At 35.6% G+C, this 28,000-nt stretch overlaps 2 protein-coding genes across 3 annotated transcripts; both read left to right on the plus strand.

Moving 5' to 3' along the window:
* Nucleotides 1–9: 9 nt before the first annotated feature.
* On the plus strand, nt 10–28,000 carry Rab6 (RAS oncogene family member Rab6). 2 transcript variants are annotated; one of them, XM_073083698.1, is made up of 6 exons: nt 10–229; nt 554–612; nt 1,258–1,417; nt 21,641–21,846; nt 22,292–22,358; nt 26,773–28,000. In XM_073083698.1, exons 1-6 carry the CDS (start codon nt 160–162, stop codon nt 26,841–26,843), a joined length of 633 nt encoding a protein of 210 aa, XP_072939799.1. In that variant the 5' UTR covers nt 10–159; the 3' UTR covers nt 26,844–28,000. The 2 variants fall into 2 exon arrangements, with proteins under 2 accessions (XP_072939799.1, XP_072939806.1); XM_073083705.1 differs by lacking the exon at nt 26,773–28,000 and adding an exon at nt 23,940–24,173 and having other exon boundaries at nt 11–229.
* Nucleotides 16,526–19,324, plus strand: LOC140747896 (uncharacterized). The gene has a single exon (XM_073080518.1). It carries the CDS (start codon nt 16,526–16,528, stop codon nt 19,322–19,324), a length of 2,799 nt encoding a protein of 932 aa, XP_072936619.1.

A 28,000-nucleotide genomic window follows, 5' to 3' on the forward strand; every position in this document is an offset into this window, starting at 1 on the left:
TGGCTTGTGCGTATCGCCGTCAGTCTGCCGTAACGTGGCGGCGCTGCGCTCGTGTGTGCCGCAGGAGTGGCCCGAACTGTCATTGTTCATGTAGTTTTCTGTGATAAGAATTACTGTGAAATTATAGTTTAGCGTACTTACTAATTAAAAACGATAACGATGTCTGCGTCTGGTGAATTCGGTAACCCTTTACGCAAGTTCAAGCTCGTTTTCCTCGGGGAGCAGAGCGGTAAGTGTTAAGTGAATTGCTGGTAGCTAGGTCGTACATTTTTAATACATAGTTTTTGAATTTACGACACGTAGGTATATAAATTCGTCTAGACTTGATCGAATTACTGACCTACATAGTAACATCTTATTGGTTTTTATCGGTAATTACGTATCAGTATAAAAGTAGTTCAGAGATGGTATTACGTTAGCGATGTAGGTAGGTTGGTCCTCGTATCACTGAACTGCTTCGTCGTATTCTCACGCATAAGTTTCCGTTACGATAGGCGTTGTTTGAGCGATTGATTGTCCGGAAGGTACATTGACACGGAACCTTTGTTTTCAGTGGGGAAGACGTCGCTGATCACTAGGTTCATGTACGATAGTTTCGACAACACATACCAGGTGAGTCACGCTTTATTTACTGTTGCTTGACATCTCTACTCTTGTACACCTTGCTTCATAACATTACATCATGATGTTAGTCATATTTTTATTTAATACAACTTTGAGTTTCCTATTGGTAAGTCATCAATCATTTTTTTACGAACGATAAAAACACAATTCCGTAAAGAAATTACTCTCTAAAACACTCATAAATAAAATTGTTACTTACTGTAGGATATTAAATTTGCACCTGTGCTAATAAACTCAAGGAATTGTTATATCAGAATAAGTGCATTCTTAAAAGTACAAATTGTTACTAATCAAAATATGGATTTACGTCCGAAATAAATTATTATTATTATTTATTATATTATTAAAATCAACTGTATGAGTAAAATTTTCTAAACATTTAATTAACTTGAATGCGAAGTTTATTCAAAGATCTTGATGATTTTTTACTTTCCAGCCTTAGGTTCGGAAGCGAATATTAAAAATATATTGGTTTTCCTAGGTGTAAGTCTGGTCATACGGAAAGGTCTTAATAACATAAGAATGAATTCTCACAAACAAAGCAAACAAATGTACTAAATTGTATATAAATTAGTGGGAAACTTGTGGTACTGATTGTTGAAAGGAAATACATTGTAAAATTTATTTACACAGGCAACAATTGGCATTGACTTCCTGTCAAAGACAATGTACCTGGAGGACCGCACAGTGAGGCTGCAGCTGTGGGACACTGCGGGCCAGGAGAGGTTCCGCTCCCTCATACCCTCCTACATTAGGGATTCTACAGTTGCTGTTGTTGTTTACGATATTACCAGTAAGTACTCTTAATTATTTATTAATCAAGCTGAAATACTTGTTAAATTAATAATACCTAATAAAATAAATAAGGGTTGTATCTTGAACATCATCTCCTTAAATCTTTTTATCATCTTTTTTCTTGCAACATACAACTGTTGGCAAAAGCACCACCAAGGGTTACAAAATATTGCTATCAGCTGGAGCTATCTCTGTTTTTTATGCATGGTACTCTTATAAAATATCATAGCATTGTTATAAATGATAGTCTCAGTGTCAAGTTTAAATGACCTTATGAACATATTTCTGTCCCGAAGATTGGTACAGTTCTTGTCAAATGGAGAACAATTTAAGCCATATACAGTCTACCATGCTAAAAAAATGCATACTGGTAGACTTCACGTAACATATTTGAAATTGCCTGAGAATTGCTTTTATTTTAAGAACTCTCAAACTTCAAGCATATGTTAATTTATAATATACACATAATTTCGAATTTCATGTCTTGAATCATAACTCCTTAAATATGAATAAAAGGAGATATTGAGAGGTAGAGTTTCTAAGCACTTGGCTATCTGTCACAAGCTTATGTAAACTGTGTATAATATGTTACTGCAAGGTTCATTGAAGCCCAAATGTTATGGTGACATTTATGTTCACTGGCATTATAGGTAACATTGTGAAATTGACAAGGTATTCCATGTAATATATATTGCTAAATATATAAGATACTTATTTAAAAGGTTTGTTGTGATTAAGAATGAAATGATTTAATCTTTATTGCAGAGCACAATAATTGTTAACATACTGTCTATGTGATTATGTGCTTTTAGTAAGCTAAGGCTCAAGATATCATAGGATTTTAACTCTTCTCGGCACAATACTATTTCTATAATTACGACTTTCGTAATCAATTTTTACCAAAAATCAATGAAACTAAATATAATACCAAAGAGCACTGCTGGTTGCACAGTATGCAATTTGGTTTTCTAACCCTCATATCACTAATTATTGAAGAAAGCATTACAACTTCGTATCAGTCTAAGGGTCTTTTCCCATAAAACTGCTTCAACGAACAGTTATTCTCGCGTGGTTCGCAAGTTTTGTAATGAAGTAAATCTTACGAAAGGTGAGCTTTTTAGACTATTAAAATTTAATTATTATGTATACTTAACTAAGTCTTAATTGTTAATAGTCTATAGTTACGGCTTATTAGAAAAAAACGGAGCTATCGACTAACTACTGCCATTACCGTTAAACGTTAAACCAATTTGATCAGAAATGGCGTGGCTCAATGTAACTGTTGTATGATCAATAGATTCTAAGGCAGACAGACTTAGCTATTCAAAATTAGACCTTAGGATTAACCAACTTATCTATAATCGATTTATATTGATTTGGTGTTTTGAGTTGGCTATCATTGCGTAATGGTGGTCAATTGCCATGTATCAGATTGTCTATGCTTTTATTGCAAATAGCACCAATCCGGGAACAAAGAGTTAATCATGTCGTTGTCCCGTGACGCTATGCGGACGTCTGTTAAAATTTCACTCTTATATTTTTCATCAACGCGATTAAAAAAGTATAATTTCAAAAAAAGAAACGAACCGCGCGGTTGAAATCGCTGAATGTGAAGTGGTTCTAAATGCTTACAGAATGCGTCATCGCGAGAATGATTTAATTGGAAAGGACCGGCCGGCTCGCGACCTACACAGTTTACATAATCGCTGCAAGTGCCATTCTTGTAATAACAGTCGAATAAGGGGAAGGCTGTCGTTCCTGCACGTGGGTGTGCGGGCTTTTGACTTGCTGTGAATGAATTACGAGCACGAGCGTGTGCACTCTTAATTAAAAGAGTGCGTAATTAAATTCCTATTTTCGGTACAAAAAAAACATTTTAAAACTTTGTACAATAATCCTTTTGAACCTATTCACCGGTCGGTTATAGCTGTAATTTACGCTCAGATTTTGGACTTTATACGCTATCAAAGCTGAGCTTTTTCAATACAAATTATTTATTATTCGAAGCAATACACAACAGAGACCTCCCGTCGACATAATGTTTTTATAACTGGGACCTAATTTCTTTAGTCGTGGTAACTACCTAACCATAGACATTGAATTAAAATAGGTCGAGTAGCTTTAGCAACTGATAAATAGGTACTTGTTAGATGTTGTGATAGCGGTACGAAATATTTTTTCCCTCGTCTTTTCTCGTTTACGCAACGTTAATTTGCTTTATTAAAACCGTCCATCATCTAGTAAATTCCTTTTAATATAATATAGTAAATCCACTTAGGACTTGTATCTCCCACGAAGTACAAAAGGTATCTAATATTTTTGTATGGGATTTGGCATCCCAATCGCTATTAAAAATATATGTTCTTGAATAGTATACTTTCTAAGATACTGTAAAATAACAAAAAATATATTTATTTTTAGTGGATCATGCTTCATGAATGATAAAAAAAAACTAAATTAATAGAATTTCGTCTGGAAATAGTTTTCGATTGTTATTATTTAGGCTATCGATTTAGACACATCTTTTATTACTGGCCGCCGACATTGCTTATTTGTTTCAAAACGGCGATTTTGTTGATATGACAAAAAGGTTAGATTCATTTTCAAATACCATCTATGAAATTAACATCGTTAATTGAGCTATTGTATTAAATTCTAGATCCCGTTCATAAACAACAATAGTAGAATATTTCTCACTCGCTTTCTTATTCTGTCTACAATATCGTGCACCGTGCACTACGTCGATTAATCGGACGACTTTCAATCGCGCCGAATGAAAGTTTGGCAGATTTAAGAATAAGAAATACATAAATGGTCCGAGAATAATTTCACTGTTGGAGTAATATGCACGGATTGCAAGCGGTTAACTTGGTTATCTCAGGTCAGTTACATAATGAATGTGAAATAAATGATCCATGTTTATTTATATTAAGTGTTCGAGAAAGTACATTTGTATAGATTGTATTTCTAGATTTTGAAACCATTTATATTTACAGATATTAAGTTACATTTTGTGAAGAAAGACTTAATTCTGCAGTGTCTGTTATGCCGTCATTTTCTCTGTGACTAATAAAGAATATTTATTTTTGTTAGTTCCCACGTTACAATTAACTGAGTGCACTACGTTCATGGGATTGACATAGATTCGATTTCATGTAGGTATGGTCATACAAAAATCTATTTACGGGTTATATTTTGTAGAAATAAGTGATGTGACAAGTCTTAATAAACTGTCAGTACGGTATCAAAAAAAAATGTAATAACGAGAAGGCCAAGAGTATTATCTATTTACCTCGAATCTGAAGTTGAATCTTGAATTGGGCAAAAATAAATACTAAAACAACGCAATGCCAATATAATAGTACTCAAACTATTACCCCAGGGAGGCTACCCTGCGGGGGGAGGATGCCACCGCGCTGCATCACTGCGGCTCGTCGATTGTAGGATAAAAATGTTACGTAAACCCTCCCACAGCCAGCGGTCATTGTTGCCCATTGAACCGGTTCTACAGGCCAATGAACTGTCAAAAACGTATGGAAGTTTTGGCAAAAAACGCTGGACACTTCCTACCATATCCGCACGGCTACTCAGTGTTAATTCATATGTAAAGCGTGGGTATTTTTAAAAACGGCTATTATTATATCGGTTTTTATTGAAGTTCGTGTGTCATGTGACGCTTGGTAAACCTCGTCAAAAAATTTGCCCACCACGTATAAAATTTTACAATTTAGGTAGGCAGAAAGTGACAAATTCGAATTTTAGTTGTCAATAATTGGGTTGACGATCGTTTAATTGTACTGATATTTTTGGAATATTTAGCTTTTTAGTTGTCTTATAAATATGCTGGAATCGTACGTTCTTATAACACAGATATGCAGCAAAGGGTCTATCTTTAATCAGATGTCGTTTGTTAAGAAGTAAAAGAACATAAAACAGACTGTGACCCGTTGCGTGCCCACAGTATTGAACTGCGAACCGCAGGTTTTCCCTTACGTACATGTTCCATTCACTCATTCACCATGTCGCATTGGAGACCTACTGTATTGTTCGAGTGCGCCATACAACCGCCACACCTGTTTCAGCCGTATAATGGCTGTAAACCTTGTTTTCTAGGCTAAAAGTTGTGGCGAGGCAAAAATACTAGACACGAGGCATTTGAACTTTTCTCAGAGATCGACTCATCTGTTATCGATCTTACGTAGAGCCAGTCTTTGGAGTTGGTTACAGGCATCTATAGATTGCGTTGGTTACATATCACGTGACCTGCGTGGTCGTTTGCTTTTTTACTATGACATAAAAGTTATTTTTGCCAGTCATAGCAGCTTACTCCTGAAACCAAATGCAATATTTCGGCCCCTCCTACGTATAATCAATCAATTAATCTTAACTGCAAAATGCAAACTTTACAGGGCGTTTAAAAGTTCCGAATATACAATAGTGCGAATAAAATCTGCATTTCTTCAGGTATCTCTATGAAATTTGGTATATATATTTTATTTTATACGCTTTATAAAGTTAATTATGTAGTCTATAAAACACATTAAAATAAGGCAATTTATGCAATAAAAACGAAAAGGTACTTTTGTGGATTATGATATTATACGGAGGAGGGGCGAATTGTGTTATAAAGACCTAAGGATTAAACAATTGCCAGTTATAATATTCTACGCTTGCTCTACTCGCGGATCGAAATACTATCCTATCACACATTAAAATTGTTCAGAACTTCCAGACTGTAGGAAATACTAAATCATAGTGTTGCCTTTCGTTTGACCGATCGTTAGTATTACTGCTCCATTAATCCAGCGATCGATCGACAATAATGTCGTTTCGTAGAATTTAAGCTCGCTATTACGTCGGGAGCTTTTATTTTAGAACGTAATATGTGTGCTCGAGGGAACACAAAAAATTTTCTTGACACATTATATAAACATAATTGACTAAAATTTTTTTACCTTAACATATCCTTAATGTTCCTTAAAAATACTAAAATATTAGCTAGTATCGCTTATTCTATGAACACGTTATTAACTCAGTTTAATTCGTAACGTCTTTTATATAAATATTTTATAGGTATCAGGGAAAAAATGGTAGAAAAGCAACATTTTTACATCGAATAATGTAGCAATATAAATAATAAAGAAGGTTTTTCTTAACTTATTTATTTTATAAGAAAATATAAAAGGTTATTTATTAGCTTTGAGAATTGCAACGTCGTTCTTTTATATTTTATGAACGCGATCGAAACTGGGAAATAAAAAGATTACAGCACACTGCAGCCGGTTGCATGAAACTGAAACGCTGAAAGTGTGCCACTGACCTCGGCTTGTCGATTTGCTGAAGGCTGTGTGGATTATTAAAATATTTTTGTTACATTCTGTACGTATTGCTCTAGTTAAATTAATATCCGTAATCCAATCGCTCAAGTTTTTTGAGATAAAGCACATCTCTGCAAATAACCTACCACTACTAGATAATGTTATAAATAGAGATCTTTGCTTACAAGTTAATATAATCTCAAAATCAGGTTTTTGTTCATTTTGCTATACATTTTAGTGTACTTATTGATAATAGTGGTTTCAAGTGTAGGGGTCTAATTTGAGCACACGGAAGCGTCTTAAAATATTTATTACAACGACAAAGTAAATTTGATAACACATAAATAAGCAAATAATACGTAGATAACGTGCATTACGTATATTTATTATTATATTGTACAAAAAAAATATAATTTGATCATGATGTCATAATCGATCGTAGTTGTTTATTATTTATATTCTAATTTATTAGTCTCAGTCTTAGTGAAATTGTAATTAAGATTAAATTGTTAATTGTATTGTTTGATCATATAACCTATCAACCTTGCAACTTGTAATAAATTCATATTAATTACTCGCCTGATTGATTTTTTAATCAGCCTGAATTCCTTTAAACATTAACAATTTAGTTTGTAAACAATACAAATAACACACGCAGACAATCAAGATACTACATACATACATAGTTAATTAAATGTAACACATTCTCATTTTGCGAAATGCGATTTGTATGTCATCCTAATTTGATCCTTATCACAAAGGGACGAGGTTTTGTGGGGGCAATTCAGTCGATGTTGACAAACAAACTGGTTTCATTTGTGGCGGATTGACCTTCAGTACCCCGCCAATGCAAATATTTGGTGCATATACACCACCGCCCAGTGCCTTGGCTTATTGGTACTAAATCCTAGTTACGAGCGCGTATCATCCCTTCTTTACCTATTAAACGTATAGCGTTTGTGTAGTTACTTTTTTAAACACATGTACGCCAGTTATTAATAATAATTTCATCTAATTATTTCTTGCAGTGATCGAAATTTGACGATTACTAGAAGGTAAAAATTCTCAAATGTCAATCCTTTTTTGACGATAAAACTTAATATAAAATAGTTTATGATTATTAATAAAGGTAAATGAGCAAGATTTAACTATTCGTATAATAGGTACTTACACGGTTAAATTCTGAATTCTTAATATGTGAATTCGGATACATTCTTGAAGAGTTTCTAATTACAATAAAAAAAAAACAAAATTCATGATACAATATTCACTAGTGTGCATTCAAATGTGTAGTTGTCTCGACGATGAACTTTTACGGATGTTTTCGTAACTGATTACAAGCAAAAATAACTCAGTCGCTAAATAGCTAGGCAACTATTGTCTACGAATTACCATAAATCCGGCTATTACCACAAAGTTTACAAACAACATTAACATGTGAAAAGATTTTTTGTAGTAGTAATCATACGAAATTCTCTGAAAATTGCTTATGTGAATCGTATATGGTTATGCGTTCATGGATGGCAGTGACCAGATAAAATTAAGTGGACTGCGCTTTCGTTTGCTACTTTTATTACAGAAAATCTAGTCCTAGTAAAAATGATTCTCGTTTTTAACGTTGCAAGGACTACACGTTCATTTTTACTTGCATTAGATATCACAGACCTGTGTAGATACATAGTCACGTCAAAGTAAAAGTAATTCTTGTTTTTTACCGAGTTCTTAAAGGAAACGGAGGTTATCTTTTCGACGTTTTTATTTTTATATTATTTTTTAATATCGTAAAAACTATACGTTCATTTCTTACGTCTATTAGTAGAGACATAATCTCGTTACAATAAACATGATTCTGTTATAACGTCGCAAACTCAAATCATATGTAATCATCTCAAACCGAGCAGACGTCTGTCAAATCAACCTTGGGATTATTTGGCGACGAGGGTCGCGCACCCCTAGATTTGACGCAATCAGTTACGAGGGCGAAGCCTTTCAGGGGTTTCAGCGCATTAAGTCTGATCTTGTAATTCCGATTCTAAGATGCCACTTGAAATTACTGTTTGATGGTTGAATGGTAGTTTAATTTGGTAATGGTATGTTAATTAGGTAGTTAGTCTCGATGAAAGTTTATCCCACTTTAACATCGAGTACGACAAATTAAAATCTGAGTGCGAATTGCAGAGAAAAACTATAAATCAGTTACAAACGGACAACGAACAGTTACGAGTGGCGTGCACGGACTTGGCCCACCGCGTTAACCAAGTTGAACATTTGTCGCGCACTTATAATATTGAAATACAGTGTGTGCCGGAACATAAGGAAGAAAACGTTTACAACATAGTGCACAATCTAGCTAACACCATCAAGTGCCACGTTTCTGATTCCGATATACACTACTGCACACGTATCGCTAAGATAAATGCTAAAAGTCCTCGCCCCCGTTCTATACTCGTGAAATTTAGCAGCCGTCGCTTACGCGATACCTTTTTAGCTGGGGTTATAAAGTTTAACCGTAATAACCCAAACAACAAACTCAACACCAGCCACCTTGGATACGCGAGTGAAAAGAAGAGTGGGGTTTTTGTGTCCGAGCATCTCGCCTTGGATACGAAGCGGTTACACGCCGAGGCCCGCCGTAAAGCACGCGAATTGAACTATCGTTTTTGTTGGGTTCGTGACGGTAAAGTGTTTCTTCGTAAAACAGAAAACTCGCATTATATTGTCATCAAGGATCAACAAGTATTAAATAATTTATCATAAAATATTAATTACAATTACATTCATATACTATATATACTTTTAAAATACTTAAATACTTTACCGTCACTTCTTACGCAATTCTTATTCATGATTCATTTTTACTATCAAAATGTTAGAGGGTTGAGAACCAAAACTGTCGACTTTTTTAAAAACTGTATTTGTAACAGGTATGACATTATAGTTCTATGTGAAACATGGTTAAATAGCAGCGTCTTCGATTCGGAGCTATTTGATAGTCGCTATTTCGTTTATAGGAGGGATAGGGAAACTAGTGGGTTCCACAGCAACAAAGACGGTGGTGGTGTACTAATTGCTGTCTCCAAGGAGTTCACCTCTAGGCGACTGCACAACTTTGAATCTAAATGTGAAGATTTATGGTTACAGATTGAATTCAAAAATATTAATGGTAAAACTGAAATATTTTATTTATGTGCTATTTACTTACCGCCGCCTTTACAAAGACACACACTGGAAGAATTTATATCGAATTCAAATCGAATCTTTGATCAAGTTAATATTAAAAATATTATGTTCATAGGAGATTTCAATATGAGCTCACTTGTTTGGATCAGACCAGAAGATGTAAACCACTTTAAAAACGCAACCAATAAAGGTAATAGTTTATTTACTAGGATGCTTTTAGATTTCATCGACGTAAATAACTTACAACAATATAATTATATTACAAATTGTAAAGGAAATATATTAGATTTGGTTTTATGTAACTCAAATGTTTCAAATCTTGGTAATACGTGCCCTTTGACGATAATTGACCCTCTTCATCCACCATTAGAATTTTTTATTTCTTTTAGCGCTAAAAGAGTTCTAGATTTCAACAACAATAAAAATCATTTCTGTTTTCATAAAGCAGACTATGTTAAAATTAATGCAGAGCTAAGTAACATTCGCTGGATAGACGAATTTAGAAATTGTTCATCTGTTAACGAAATGGTCACAATATTTTACACTTATGTTCGAGCTGCCATTGTTAAACATGTTCCGAAGGCTAAGCCGAAATGCAAAAAATACCCCGTATGGTTTTCACGTGATCTTATTTACCTTCTACGTGAAAAACTTAAATTTCGAAATAAATTGCGTAAGTTTAATAACAACCCTTTGGATCAATTATCTTATGATTTAGCAAAAAAGCGTTCCGCACGCCTAATAACTCATTGCTACAACCTTTATGTCAGCCGTCTAGAACAAAATCTTCGCTCTAATCCTAAAATTTTTTGGTCTTTCATTAAAAACAAGAAGAAAAACTCCAGTAACTATCCGGATCTGATGTCCTTTGGTGACAGCACAGCATCCAATGGAAACGATATATGCAACCTTTTCGCTCAAAATTTTTCGGCCTCTTATGTTGATAATTCTAAACAATCATCTTATTGTGAAAACAGTAAAGGCCGTGCAGTCATGCTGACGAACGACTACCTGACTCTTATTAAGTTTAAAGATGATCAAGTGTTGAAAATATTAAAAAGACTTGATTTATACAAAGGCGCGGGAATTGATGGAATTCCGTCGGTTTTCGCAGTTAATTGCGCATCTGCGTTGGTTCAACCTTTAACTTATATTTACAACAGCTCTTTAAGTTCTGGTGTTTTTCCCTCCGCTTGGAAGGTTGCATTAGTTCTTCCTCTGTATAAGTCCGGTGAAAAACACCTTGTTAAAAACTATAGACCTATATCTATTCTCCCAATATTTGCTAAAGTCTTTGAACAGTTGATTTATCCTTCTTTTATGTGGCATTTCAAGCCTTTAATAAATCTTCGCCAGCATGCCTTCATGAAAGCGAGATCTACTGCCACTAATCTCACAAGCTTTATCAACTCAGTCTCTTCAGTACTCGACCATCGCTCATCCATTGATGCAATTTACACTGACTTCAGCAAGGCATTTGATCGAGTTAATCATAAAATTTTATTACACAAGCTCTCTTCCTATGGAATAGCAGAACCCTTGCTGAGTTGGTGTAAATCGTACCTAGCGAATAGAACTTCTTCGGTTGTAGTAAATGGATTTTCTTCACAATCCTTTTCAGCCCATTCAGGTGTACCCCAAGGCTCACACCTTGGCCCTATTTTGTTCAACATCTTTATTAATGATATTGGAAACTGTTTTCTTCACTCCGAATACTATTTATTTGCTGATGACCTCAAATTATTTAGAGCGGTCGATTCTTCAAAGGATGCTGTGTTGTTACAGGAGGACTTAAACCGTCTTGTATCATGGTGTTTTGAGAATGATATAAATTTAAATGTTTCGAAATGTTTCTCGATTAAATATACTCGTAAAAGGACGCTTGCAAATAATTACAAATACAAGATAAACAATGATATATTGGTGGAGGTGAATCAAATCACCGACTTAGGAGTATTGCTTGATAGCAAATTAAGGTCAAATAACCATATTGATTTAATATGTTCCAAAGCTTTCAAGAAGTTAGGTTTTATTTTACGGAACTGTAAGGATTTTAAATCTCCTAGAACTAAAATAACATTATTCAATTCCTTTGTACGAAGCGGGTTAGAATACTGCAGTGTTGCTTGGAACCCATCATATAAAAATTATATCAAAAGGATAGAAAGTCTCCAAAAGCGTTTTCTATGGCATTTAATTTATTCACTTAATTTGGCTAAAACATTTAAATCATATGAAGATAGACTTACCTTTTTTAAGATGCAGTCGTTGGCGGATCGAAGGCGTATGCTAGACATTGTGTTCCTTTTAAAACTGGTGAATGGGTTTCTAGATGTATCTGAGTTACTTTCATGTTTAAATTTCTCAATACCTCAAAGACTACCAAGAACTACTAGACTAAATACTTTTAGTTATTCGACAAGTAAATCTAATTTAGGCCAAAACGCTCCTCTTAACAGATTGATAAAAGAATATAATGATGTTGCTAAAACTACTCAAATAGATCTTTTCTCAGATAGCATTGCCAAGCTTAAAAGGAAACTGTGTGAAGTGTAATTATATAATTTACCTGTCATATTGTTTAACGTATACATATATATTTTTTATTTTTTACATGACATTTTAAATTTCACTTACCTTTGTACTGTATATTTAAACTGTATTACACCATGCATTTTTTTTATTATTAATTAATTCAATTCAATCTAATTGCAATATTTTTAAAATTCTTGATTATTTTTGAAATGACAATTTATTCAATAACATCTTTTATTATTATTTTTCTTCACAATATTATGTTTGTTATCTAATTTAATAATATTTGTATTTTTAATTCATAGCTTTTATATAATTGACATTTGTTAATTTGCATGTTGTCGTCGCCTATAATTGTCCTGGCACTTAAATTTATACCTACTTGAGTTTGTTTTATATTTAATGTATAAGTGTACAGTATGTTGGCGATTCTATTAATAAATAAATAAATAAATAAATAAATTAGTTAAAACTCGTTAAGTGGTGGTTAATTTTATAATTATAATGTTATTAGTGACTTAATTAAAAACGCATTCGTGTTAGGTAATAAAAAATATAAAATTGTATCTATTCATCGAAATATTAATTTGTTTGTGTTAAGGGAACTAATTCCTTTCAAGGCATAAATAAGCATTTAGTGGTAGAAAAATTTACGGTAGAAAAGAATCCTCGTCGTTTAAAATGTATCTGATTTCGAACAGGACTGCAAAATTATTTGGAGTTGATTACTGATGTCCATAGGCGGCACTCATTAATTCTGGTAGATTGTAGGATTCTTTTGCTACTTCAGTTTCACAAAAAATAGGTTAAAATGATATAGGCATATGTTCAATCTTTTGTCAACTGTAGGTGGGTAGAAGCAAATATCCACCAGAGTTGTCTCGCCAATGTCGCTTCGTGCGACCAGTCGTCGTCTTGCGCTCGGCGGGAGCCTACAGACGTTCTGTATGTGCCCTCTCGCTGCTCCTTTCCACGTGGATTACCCTTGTGCCGCGTGTGCATTGTGAAGTGCAGAGACTACTCCTCGGGGAGATCAGGCCGTGCTTGCTTCCTCGAGCCCCGTGACAGCGCCGTGCGCGTCCCCCCTGACACGATTCGAGTCCGCAGACAGACTTGGAAGGCAAGGTTGGTGGTTTTTCTACTCATCTGCTGGGACGAGGATTGGGTCATACCTCTCACACTATACAGTCCACTTATATCATCCCGTGGGATTGCGTGGCCGTGCCCGCATACCTACACACCTCGCGGTCTGGCCTTCGAGCCTGAAGTATAACCCTACAAACCCGTGCAGTCTGGCCTTCGAGCTGGATCGTACAGTATTTTTTGGTTCTTCGAGCCGGATCGTACAGTATTTTTTGGTCTTCGAGCCGAACGTAGAATAGGCTACCTATATAAATTACATTTCATTGCTCACCGCCATCTTAACACGTTTCATTCTTTTGTATCCGCCATATTTATTCTGTATTCCACGTAACACGTATTACATTTATTCATATTTTATTCCCTTACAAACTCATTATATATTATTATATTTACTACAATATTTAAATTTAAAATTAAAAATGCCTCCTAAAAAGGACAAATGTTCAGAAGATTCTGAGTTTGTTGACTCAATAGATGTTGATTTAACCGTGTTAATCAACAAAAAACAACGTATTTTTGAGCAAATGCAAATAATTTACGATATGTCAAAAAACATATCTGATAGTAATTCACAGGAATTATTTTTATTGCGTATGTCTGATATTGATCAGCTACGTACTTCTTTTGAAAAATGCATTTTTGATATTTTTGAACATGAGTTACAAGCTAATGAAAATACTGTGCTCAGAAATCAGGATTTAAAGAGCTTTGATGAGTTGTATTTCAGTGCAAAATTAAATTCTTTAAATGTAAAATCAAACCTCACAAATAATAATCCAACAAATAAATCTCAATCAGTTTTGGAGTCTAGACCACGTCTTCCTAAATTAGAATTATTTAGTTTTGACGGCAATGTTGAGCATTTTAATACCTTTTATGAGACGTTTTGTTCGTTAGTTCATAACCAGCCTCACATTCCAAAAATAGATAAATTTCATTATTTGCTTACGTGCACTAAGGGTTCCGCCTTAAATATAGTTAAGAGCGTTCCAATTTCTGCTAATAACTATGATATTGTTTGGCAAAGCTTATTAGATAAGTATCAAGATAACCGTATGTTGATCGGTATGTATTTAGACAAAATGTTAAATTTTACACCTTTAACAAAAGAGTCATCCTCACAATTAAATACTTTTATTGAAACCTTCGACCATTCTTATAAAGCTATTCAATCTTTAAATATCGAAGACGTAAATAACTACATCTTTTGTCATATCGCTTTGCGGGCCTTAGATCCATGTACTCGTAAGTCATTTGAACAAAATTTAAATCAAAAGTGTATACCTAAATTTGCGGAATTAATGTCGTACATTAATAACCAAATTAAAGTTTTAAATCATTCGACCTCTTATTTTACTTCAAATAATAATTTTCCACAAAATAAACGTCAACTAGACGGTAGGAATAATACAACGCGTTCAAATAGTACCGGTTTGCTAAAGAATTACTCGCATACATCGTCAGCATCGCATAATGTTCATTCTAATAATCAGTTAATCTGTTTAAACTGTGGTGACAATCATTTGATATTTCGTTGTGCTCAGTTTCGTAAACTGAACCCATCGCAGCGCATCAGCCGTGCTGATGTGTTGAAGTTATGTCATAATTGTCTTAAACCGAATCATAATGCTAGGGAGTGTAAGAGCGACTTTAAATGCATGGTTTGTCAGCGGCCGCATCACTCATTATTGCACAGGGATTCGAACCCGGCCGCAGCGGCCGGCAGCGCGCGCGAGGCCGTGCCCGCGTGCGCACCGCCTCCTGCGGAGCGAAGCGACGTTATGAATGCTCGTAGTAGTCATGCGTCATCGTTGCAATCTTATAATAATACCGTGTTGCTAGGCACAGCGATCGTGCATGTTTTAGATAACTTTAATAATTATCAATCCTGTCGCGTTTTAATTGACTCGGGCGCACAGTCAAACTTCATTTCTTTAAGTTGTTTACAGCGTTTAGGTTTGACTCAGCGTAAATGTCCATTTAATATTTTCGGATTAGCTGGCGAGTGTATTCAAAATCATGGTATGACGTCATGCGTCATAAAGCCGCGTCATATTGATAATAATTTATTTAATATTGATGCTGTAGTACTTTCTAAAATTACTTCAGATTTACCTACGGTTAAAATACCGGATGATGTAGTAAGGGAATACAATAATTTATTTTTAGCGGATCCTTATTTCTTTAAAAAATCACCCATTGATATAATTCTATCTGGTGATGTTTTTCCACATATATATGATGGTAAAAAGTTTATTATAAACCCCGACATTCCTGCTGCACTGAACAGTGTCTTTGGTTATGTCATAACGGGCAAACTAATTGCACCGTCGTCATATGACGTCACGGATGCAAATGTTGTAGCGTCTACAACATTGGTGTCGTACACCATTGAAAATAATCATCTTAATGACACTCTCAAACGTTTTTGGGAAGTGGAATCTTTGCCGTGCGAAATTCCCCTAAGTCCAGATGATGAAATAGCTGAAAAAATATTTATTGAGAAACATTATCGTAACGAAAACGGCCGGTATGTTTCACCTATTTTAATAAAACCTAATCATGAACCGTTAGGTGACTCGTATGACACCGCCTTTAGGCGTCTTGTACAAGTGGAGCGCCGTCTCGCGCGCACACCTGTTCTTCAGAAGGCGTATTCCGACTTTATGAAGGAGTATGAGTCACTAGGACACATGGAGCCTTATTGCGGTACGGAACCGACGAAATATTTTATTCCACATCACTGCGTATTGCGACCGTCGAGCAGCACCACTCCTTTACGTGTGGTCTTTGATGGATCTCAAAAAACGAGTACTGGTGTCTCCTTAAACGACACTCTATTCACTGGTCGAAAACTTCTTAACGACATCTCAAAGATAATTCTTAACTTTCGTCTTTATGACATATGTCTCACAGCAGATGTTTCAAAGATGTATCGAGCCGTGCTCATAGATCAAGGTGATAGAAGTTTTCAGCACATATTGTGGCGTGATCAGCCATCAGATCCAGTACAAATTTATGAGTTAAAAACAAATACCTACGGTTTACGTAGTGCGCCGTACATAGCTATTCGCACGTTGCATCAGCTCGCGCAAGATGAAGGCTTTAGTAGCCTCGCTTCCCGTGTACTTCTAGAAGGCGTTTATGTTGACGACGTGTTATGGTCGTGTCAGTCTGTCTCCGAAGCTTGCACGTTGCAAGATGACTTGACATCCCTTCTTAAAACTGGCGGTTTTGATTTGCGTAAGTGGGCAAGTAATTGCCCCGAGTTATTAAGTCGTATGGATTCAGATCAAGTATCTGAGATTAATTTTCATGACGATACGTTATCGTCTTCGCTGAAGGTCTTAGGACTCACGTGGTTGCCTTCATGCGATTCCTTTTCTTTTAATTATAACCTTAATGATAATAAAGGTACCAAACGCTCTGTTCTTAAACTCCTCGCGAGTATATATGACCCCGTGGGTTTTATTGCGCCGTGTACCTTTGTAGCAAAGTGTATCATGCAGGACTTGTGGAAATTAAACCTCGCCTGGGATGATCACTTACCATCAGACCTACTGCAAAAGTGGGATAAGTTTATTATTCAGTTGCCTCAATTGTCGAAACTTCGTATTGACAGGCACTTACTGGTACCTGCTTTTATTAATGCACAGCTCATTGGCTTCTGTGATGCGTCATCACAGGGCTACGCTGCTTGCGTTTATTTACGCAGCACAGATAACAAAGGCAATGTTAAAGTTCGATTATTAACTAGCAAATCAAAGGTAGCTCCTTTAAAACCTTTGTTGTCTATCCCTAAGCTTGAGCTGATGGCAGCCGTGCTGCTCTCCAAGCTTATTCGTTTTGTCGTACAAAACATTAAAGATTTTAATTTATCTATTATCGCCCTAAGCGACTCGAGTGTAGTTTTGTCGTGGCTTCAGACGCCACCATACAAGTTAAAGGTTTTCGTTGCTAACCGTGTTAGCGAAATTATTGATACAATTCCTCCGAATTGTTGGTTTCACGTAAATAGTGAAAACAACGCCGCCGATCTTTGTTCGCGCGGCGCGCTGCCCGAGCAGCTGCTCGCCGCGGCAGACGCGTGGTTCAGCGGTCCCGTGTGGCTTGCTGCGGAGCTACGTAGTTGGCCGACGAGTACATTTTTCTTAAAGGACCATACTAATGTTCCTGAACAAAAGTCAAATACTGATACATTTACCTTTAACTCGTATAAACATAGAAATTATCATTATAATGACCTTGAAGATTCGTTTAATCAAATCTCTTCTTTTAACAAACTGCAACGCGTTATGACTTGGTGTCATCGTTTCATTAATAACTTAAAAATAAAGAAATTTTGTCGTAAATTCGGCCCTTTACAGTCTTCCGAGTTAAGGCAAGGTCATAACTCGATTATTCGTATAATTCAGAATAACTACTTTCAACATGAAATTCAATTGATAACAAAAAATAGTTTTGTGCCTTCGCTTCGTAAGCTATCTCCTTTCATTGACTCTGACGGTTTCCTCAGGGTGGGGGGTCGTATCCTCCAGGCAGATTTACCTTTTAGTGCAAAACATCCGTTGATGTTGCCTAAAAAATGCCATACTACAACGTTAATAATTGAATATTTTCACAAATTATATTTGCATACGGGGCCACGCACATTGCAAGGCATCCTATGTACTAAGTATTGGATAATTAATGCTCGTAGCATCATTCGTTCTGTCCTTTCGAAGTGCAGAAATTGTTTTAAATTTAGACCTTCCGTTACACAGCCTATGATGGGTACGTTACCTGCATCTAGGTTGAAAGCAGATAAAGTGTTCAACCACGTTGGTTGTGACATAGGCGGTCCTTTTCTTATAAAAGAAAGCTTACGACGGAATGCAAAAATTAGCAAGGCATATTTATGTCTTTTCGTATGCTTTTCTACGAAAGCGGTGCACTTAGAAGTGCTCACCGACTTATCGTGTGAATGTTTCTTAGCTACGTTTGATCGTTTCGTGGCGCGTCGCGGTCTCTGTAGTTGTTTGTATTCCGACTGCGGAACAAACTTTATCGCGGCGGCTAAGCATCTTAAAGAGGTTCACAATTTTTTGAATCGCTCAAATATTCGCGATGCTATCCTCGTAGGGTTGTCATCACGAAGTGTCGAATGGCGTACGAATCCGCCAAACGCTGCTTCCATGGGTGGCCTGTGGGAGGCCGGTATAAAATCGGCCAAGCACCACCTGTACCGTGTTATAGGTGACAGGGCTCTCACATTTGAAGAGCTTACCACTCTTTTTTGTAAAATTGAGGCAGTTATGAATTCGCGACCATTATGTTCTCTCTCGAATAATCCAAATGAATTTGAGGTTTTAACAGCCGGTCATTTCTTAATAGGTCGTAATCTGTTAGCTGTACCGGAATATGACCTTGAAAACGTTCCTCTGAATCGGTTGTCACGTTGGCAGTCCGTTCAAAGGGCCTCACAATCCTTTTGGAAACGCTGGTCTAATGACGTTTTACATACTTTGCAACAGAGGGAAAAATGGTTTTCTTCTACACCTAACGTAAGGAAAGGTGATTTAGTACTTCTGAAATCTAACTTAGCAAAGCCTTTACAGTGGCCTCTAGGTAGGATAGAGGAAATCCATCCTGGAGTGGATAATGTCGTGCGTGTCGTAACTATACGCACAAAAAATGGGCTTCTTAAGAGACCCGTCAATAAAATTTGTCCTTTGCCATATACTAATTAATTACGAAAATTATCTATTTATTTTATAGCTAGGTTAGGAGTACACTTTACATTTACACTATACAAATCTATTATTATTTTATTTCTTGTGAAGCTTCGTAAGTTTCATATAATTTATTTACTTATTTATTCATACCTACTCACATTACATATTATGGAAATCACCACAGTGATTTCGGTGGGGGGTATGTTCAATCTTTTGTCAACTGTAGGTGGGTAGAAGCAAATATCCACCAGAGTTGTCTCGCCAATGTCGCTTCGTGCGACCAGTCGTCGTCTTGCGCTCGGCGGGAGCCTACAGACGTTCTGTATGTGCCCTCTCGCTGCTCCTTTCCACGTGGATTACCCTTGTGCCGCGTGTGCATTGTGAAGTGCAGAGACTACTCCTCGGGGAGATCAGGCCGTGCTTGCTTCCTCGAGCCCCGTGACAGCGCCGTGCGCGTCCCCCCTGACACGATTCGAGTCCGCAGACAGACTTGGAAGGCAAGGTTGGTGGTTTTTCTACTCATCTGCTGGGACGAGGATTGGGTCATACCTCTCACACTATACAGTCCACTTATATCATCCCGTGGGATTGCGTGGCCGTGCCCGCATACCTACACACCTCGCGGTCTGGCCTTCGAGCCTGAAGTATAACCCTACAAACCCGTGCAGTCTGGCCTTCGAGCTGGATCGTACAGTATTTTTTGGTTCTTCGAGCCGGATCGTACAGCATATTAACTTAATAAATTTCATACGAATTACGAGTATTTAGAGCGTCTCGCCGGACCTCTGCGAATCCTCTTGGCTCAATGCCGCCTGGTTCTGTATATTCTGTGGGCGTTGACGTAAATGCGAAGGTTATATGTTTCTTTCAATATTTTTATCGCAATCCAATTTCACGTAGTAAATAAATCGTTTGTAATTTGAGTCACGTCGGCAAATATAATCTGAAGTTGAAGTATTTACGGTATATAAATATTCTTTATACAAATTACTATTATATTAAACCATAATAGCCGATAACTTTAATGTAATAAATTTGAAAAAGAAAAGGAATAGTTTCCATCTATTTCATATAATTGAAAAGTAATAAATAACATTACTATTTTTAACGAAACGATAAACAAAATGTTTCGTGCTTAGCAATATCTTTATTGAAGGCGACGTCGATAAGACGATAAAGTTGCTAATTGCTCGTAAAGTCACTGATTCTAAGGTACCATAAAAATGGGTATAACGATTTACATATTTTTATATAACGTTTAGTAATTGTTGAACATCGCCAACAGCAGAGCCGTTAGCGATGCGTTGGGGTAGATTTAAAACTGTCTCTTGTAGAGTGGGCTCACATAGCAATAACTAGGAAAACATGAAACATCCTATATCAGTTTCTAAAAAATATGTTTTTTTAAACATGATCTACTATTTAGGTCAGCCGACATGTAACATTACCCTTCCATCGCAACGCAGAATTGCTTCACGCTAGAAATGGGTGTGGCACTGGTCCCTATTTTGTCGAACCATATCAGCATGGTCAGCCCTACCGCCTAGGGCGCCTAGCAAAGATCAAGCTTCCGCATGATATAAATTCGACTATACCTTTCGTTCAGACTAAAGAACTACTTCAAATATTGTTCATTATGTACATATAAGCAATCGTATTACGGTTTTCTGATTAACTTATAAATTGGTTCAGCAATTCAGCAAACAAGAAATTCTTGCAAGCTAAAAATATGATTACATCGCAGAGGATGGCGAGCGGTAAAACTTGGAACTTTTTATTTCATTTATGCAGAGGCTATAAAAGACCGTTCGTAGCGCCGCTTCAGTTGCTTTTACTTGGATAGACTTAAAGATATTAAGGGTCTTAGCTCTCGTTTCATTTTTATTATTTTTGTGTATCTTATTATTTGTATCATGGATGCAAGGATCCGAAGATCATGATAAAATCGTTATTATGATAGAATGCAGCATTCACACGCAGTACAATCGACAAATGTTTTATTTATTCAGAAGAAAATGTACGATTAATTTGATAAAATACTGCAATCAAAATTACAGTAAATATAATTTATATTAGTAACCTAAGGGTAGCAAGCGGTTATTTGTCTATCATTATTTTAAGTTGTTTTGTCAATCTTTCGAATTGGTTCAACTGCTATTTGAACCCTTCAGACTTTATTTAAGCCCTAACACCTGAAAGCAATATGACACTGTGCACTTCACTTGAATATTGATATCATAAAGTAGGTCGAATCCAGACGTAAATCCATAACTTATTCAGACGTAGAACACATGTGACATGTCCCTCATACATAAACGATGCGCCTTCCAGATGCAAATTCATTCCACCAGACGTCGAAGTGGATCGACGATGTTCGCACGGAGCGCGGCTCTGACGTCATCATCATGCTGGTGGGCAACAAGACCGACCTGTCGGACAAGCGGCAGGTGTCCACCGAGGACGGCGACCGCAAGGCGAAGGAGCTGAACGTGATGTTCATAGAGACCAGCGCGAAGGCGGGATATAATGTTAAACAAGTGAGTGGTCTACTCGTTATTGTCGATTGGAATCAGCGTTTGTAGATAAGGTATAAGATTATAGAGGTTGTGTGTATCTTACCGAAGCTAAGCCAATACATCGTTCTAAGTCGAGGTACTCGAAGGGTCTACCTTTGCTAAATCGTAAATTACAGTCTTGCATCATACGTCTCGTGTAATCCGACATGTGCACCTACTCCAATATCCGTTCAACATTAAAGAGGTTACAGTCAAAGTAATTTGGACAAATAACGGAACGAACTTACTACTTTGATTTGTAAAATATATAAACGTGTAAATGTTGTCTGAAAATATTTGCTTTGATGTAATAAGTCCATTATCCGAATACGGATGCGAATGTACGTATCGTATTAGACGTTGAAAAAATGCTTTCATATTCAACTAATGTATGTTTATTTAATCGGTGATTATCTGATAATTCCAGTTGTTCCGACGAGTAGCGGCCGCGCTGCCCGGCATGGACTCGGCCGAGAGCAAGCCGCCCGAAGACAGTATCCTTTTTCTATACACATATTTCATTAAATTTTTCCAATTGTTATACGTTATTTATAACACATTATGCTACGAAGAGTTTATAAAGGAAACACATTCATATAAACATCCCACGCTCGTCCATACACGCACTCACAGTGTTATTTAAGTATGAAGATTTATTTGTATTAATGTGCTGTATCGCTAATCCGACGCTATCGAAATAACGGCTAATGGAACATTGGAGTGAGCCATTTTAATAATCACGGTGTGCGCGCCATTTTTCACCATTTTTTAAAAATTTTGTGTGAGATTACCAGAGAATTACGTCAAGATAACATTTTTAGTTCATTTTTTTATTCGATTTTTATATACCTATAAAACATTTACATATGTCCCTTTATTTTTACTCCATTAGTTAAATGAAAATTGAACAATAGAGCACTTATAGCAATAAATATTAATTGAAGCATTATCTAGTAATATTATAGATATGATATGTTACTAAAACACTTTCTACTGATTAAAGGATAAAAACAAACCGACTATTATCGTCACCAATTTACATAAACATATTTGTTATTAACATTAGCATTTTTATCGAGTGTTTTATCTATAACGTGGCTAATCTCACACGAATCGAATCGGCGTTTTATCGATACACTAGTGCCATCCCCTGGATCCGTTTGTGTGTCGGTGGTGGTCTTTTAACGTGTTAACACCTGTGTTGTAAGTAAACTTAACATTACTAATTTATCTGTGTCTTCCTGTAAAAGTAAAACATTGCCTTTATTTCTGTCTTGACTATGCTTTTTAGGTATATATGTCCATGTTATCCATGAAATGCCTGTTTTATATACTATTAGCTGGCTTTATATATTTGCTTTTTAATGCATCCAATAGTAGTTATATGTTTATTAGGATGGCATGTCATATTTACCATTATTGCCATATCTGCATGCTATTTCGAATTATATGTATATTTTATTTTATTTATATTTCCACTATCGACAAATTCATTATGAAACATTGCAGAATTAATTGACTATTAAACTCATTATTATTTTTCCGCCTAACTTTTAAGTTTAAAATATAACATCACTTTTCTGTACAAAAAGTATATTGTACATTGTGCCATTTGTCACACCTCAACTGCAAAATATTATTACAAATATGGTTACAGTTGTGCAAACAAATATTATCTGAAAAAGTGATGATATAATCATCGAAGAAAGAGTTGCCAGAAAATCAATTTTCGTAATAAATGTCATTATTCTCCTGCTGGCTTCCAAGTTATTAGGGATTCTCGTCACTTAACTGGCAATTGGCGCAATGTTGGTTTCAAATATGATCGCGGTAGTGATATCACCAACACAGCGTTTGATGCTAAAATAATATTCCTAAAGTCCTTAAATTACAGCAATAATCGCATAATAGCGGTATAATTCTGTAAATAATATTTTCGAAAATCTACCATATTGGTAGTTTCCAAAAAAAAAAAATTATATCTGGCAACTCAGTTTCTTCCCATACATCTATCTGTACTGTATTATTTCGTAGCGTTTTTGTTTATTATTTTCCTTAATTTGATATGTGTACAGTGCATGAGGTGATATTGCGACAGGCGCCCGGCGACAGCAAGGAGCCCGAGGGCGGCTGCGCGTGCTAGCGCCGCCTCGACGCGAGTGGCCACCAATCTACTAGGCTTGAACAGAATTCCCCGAACATTGTGCCCATAAACGCTGGAAAACTGAAAATTAAATAAAATGAAAACGCTCTGGGCATATTTGAATATATCCCAGACGTCCCCAGATATTTTAAAAAGGACAGAAACAGAAGTAAAAAGAACTGCAATTGATATTGCGACGTCGGCGAGATGCTTGGCAGCTTGGCACGCTCTTTTTGGTTAAAATTTATGTTAGTAGAAGTTCTCGCTGCCGGTTTCAAATATTATTTTCTCCAAACTACTTAGTTACTTATTATCTGTATTCTTCAATTATTGTTTTATGGTCCTTTGCGTTGTATAATATTGTTCTTTGGAGATGTCTTTATAGCATAATACGGCAAACATTTGATGGAATGTTAATGTGTTTTCGTATGTGTGGATGTTTTGAGTGATATTAGAATAACATGTCTTCGGTCTGAAAACTCACAATTATAGGACGTTCTATAATGTCATATATAAAGACGCGGTTTATTACCCATCGTAGTTTGCGTCTCTGTAAAGTCCGTTTAACTTTGATTATTTTTTTATAATTGCAAGGAGTATTGCGGTACTATTGATGGAACATTGCATAGAATGACTGGGTTATCGAGAATGCTTGATACATGGATATTTTTTTCTTTTGTTGTCGTATGCGTTCGCGTGTACGAAAAGCGATATACGGCAATCTGAAGTAGTATTGTCAAATTTTAAATATTGGCTAGCTGTTAGGAAAGCTTACTTATAAGAACTAAATTTAAATGTGTAACAGTCAATTAATATGATAAAATCAAATTGTAATATTTATAAAGTAAATTGGGAAAACTAAATTTCTGTTCTTGTACTTAAGCTAGCAATACCTGATTATAGCAATGTTGTAATTATGTCTAAATTTTTTTAATATTGATATGCAAAATTATGATAACACAGTATGAGGGGTGCGATTCTTGTCGCTTGTTCTAGGAATTCTAGATTATTCTAGATGCTTCTTTAACGGGTTATATGTTGGTCTACAAGACTGCATTTGGGAAGCCTGCAATGAAAGGTCATAGGTACTATAGGGTTGTTTGCTTGATGAGATGACGTAGCTGAGATTATTGAGTTTAGTTCTAGAATCTGCTTATCGTGCCTTAGAGGAGTTTTAAGCATATTTTTGTTGACTACAACATACAAATTATGTTCCCATGTATTGTTACGATTCAATGATCTTTTTAAGGCAATTTTTATAATTTTACTAGTTACGTTATGTTAAGTGAGCGGAAAGTGAACGAATTCTTTTTAGTGTCACTGTGGGAGTAGAGATCGTGCGAGTTTAGAATCTCTGACTCGGCATGAGCTACTCTGTGTTGTATATAGCACGCGACCGTGGCGACCTCTGCATAAAAATGATCTCTATCTATCCTCAACATTCATATTATAAATCATACATTAAATAATAATTCAAATTATTATATAATTATTTAATCAATTATTTTTACTAGATACTTATCAAACAACATTGTGGAAAACTTTTATTTTACCATTTTTATTTAGATCAATTTCAGAATACAATAAGTCCCGAGGTCCCGCGGCTTATGTACATTAGTATTATTTATTTACTTTAGTGCTTAAGAATAATTTCTTATGATTCTTATAATCGATCGAGTTTTAACTAGTGAGAATTTCACATATAGGTTTTATTCATATTTATATGACATTTATATTGTATTAATAGAATTGTCATTCCAATGAGCTTTTATAACGACTTATTTTCAACACTCGCATTTTGGCCTTCGATGTCTAAATTTATTTAATTAAAAATATAGTTATAATTCATATTACATTATATTAAAATTTCGCAATTAAAAATATTTTAAGGCGTAGAATAATAGATAGTTTTTCTTAATTACTTGTTTTTCTACGTTTTATGTGTTAATGATATTATCGCAACGGCAACATTGTTACGAGTAGCAGTGGAATTAGATGCAATAATAACCAGCCAATTTATTGGAATATTTAATACAACTAAGTCAACTTGTTTGTTAACATCAACGATTTATTTCTTATTTTTCATAGGAAGTGCTTCTCGTAACGTATAGATATTTTACACACACGACTTTCATAATTTTCATTGTGATCAGTTTTGATACGTATAGTTATATAGCTGATTGTAATGTCGACGCGACACACGCTGTTCTTATGACGTTTGTGTAAATACCCGTACTCCGTACCTCACGCTGATTATATTTTGAATAAAACTTTTAAAACACTACTTGCCCGTTTTTTCTTTCAAGTTATTTCCTTCTCTAAAATAATTTACTGCTGTTTGAGTAAAATAGTGATATCTTTTTTGATTATTTATTTTTTAAATAATAGTTTAAATTCTAATATCCAATTTATAGTTTGTTTTTAGTTGTTTTTATTTTCAATTTTACATCTCATAATTTCAAATGGTAAATGTATTTATTTGATTAGATGCATGCATGGAAGTATTATTGTTTGCTATTATGAATTTATAGAAGAATAGTAACTTTATTCGCAATTTACTTTAAATCTTTATTCAAGACGGACCAAAATTTAATTAAAAGTTTATTCAATTACTTGTGGCTATGTTAAGTAAACTGAGCTATAAGAAATTTTTTAACATAACTTATTGTGATATACCTTAAGGTACGTATAGTGCAATACCTTGCAAAACTTGTAACTTGTATAACATTCTACGTGTGACGTAGTTTCCTTGACCGCGGCAGCAGCGGTGGACCTGCAGACCCAGTCGCCGCTGGGCGCGGAGCAGGAGGGCGGCGAGAGCGGCTGCGTGTGCTGAGCGCGCCGCCACACCGCACATCGCCGTTTCCTCTCACCTCTAGCGTAACGCGAGCGGATGTCGCGTGATCTAGTTCCACTTCGTACTTGTTTAGTGTCTTTGTAGGGGTTTGATGGGAAATATCGAGGAGTTTCAGGCATGGATGGATGTTTGATGGGTAATGTAACAAATTGAAGGTAGAAAAAGTAGGTCTTTCGGTAAACGTTAAATCGTGTAGTTTAAAGTAAGGTACACCATTAGTGTGCTTGGAAATGACCTCTTCCTTCAGGTTTTTGCAGTCTGTCTACAAATGTTTACCTTAAAACTACTTAATAAACAAAACGAAAATAATCGTTGTACAACGATTGATGTTTACGACCCTCGAAGACTTCAAGGCCCCTTGATAAGGTGCAGATTTTTTATGTAGCAATAAAATACAACGAAGCTGGAACTAAGGTTCACGTGACATTCGCCGCGGCGTGTGCTCGGTTTGTTCTGTACCGCAACGCAAGGTCGCAGCCAATGTTTCGTGTCCCCAGCCGCTTGATGTCGTACCCCAGCTAGTCTAGTGCGATGCGTCTTTTCGACACACATACGGTTATGTACTTCAATTTTCAAGCAAGCCTAGAAACGCACAGTCGAACATTATTATCATCTTTTGTGTATTTTTGTGATAATGAAACAGGTTTTGAAAACGTGTATGTATTTGTATGTCTTGTACACTTAACAATAAGAGCACATGTGTTGGTTTCTTCCGTTTTCGATGTTTCGTTTTAAAATGTCATGTCATGTGTGTCTATGTTTGATGGAATTGTTCACATGTTGTTGTATTTTACATACGTTTTGTAATTTAAATTTTATTAGGAGATTTGCAAATAATTTTAATTAAATATTGATGCCCTGTACAAATTTGACTGTAAAATGAACTGAAAGTATTGTTGTAACTATACTCAAATCCATAATTCGGGAAAGTTATTCGACAGTAAAATAAGCACAATACTTGACTCGCTACAAGATGTGAGTGCCGTTTTAAGAACTGACCGGCATTTGTATTTGTCTGCTTATTTACTGTGACTTATATATTAAAATAAATACCATGACTTTTTTATCGTGTAAGGTGGTCATGGGCATTTTATTGTTAATTATTATTGCATTTAACCAGTTTTGAATCAATTAGA

Source organism: Epargyreus clarus, unplaced genomic scaffold, assembly GCF_041222505.1.
Source record: "Epargyreus clarus isolate Ecla_fem2 unplaced genomic scaffold, WU_Ecla_fem_2.2 ptg000003l, whole genome shotgun sequence".
NCBI lineage: Eukaryota > Metazoa > Arthropoda > Insecta > Lepidoptera > Hesperiidae > Epargyreus > Epargyreus clarus.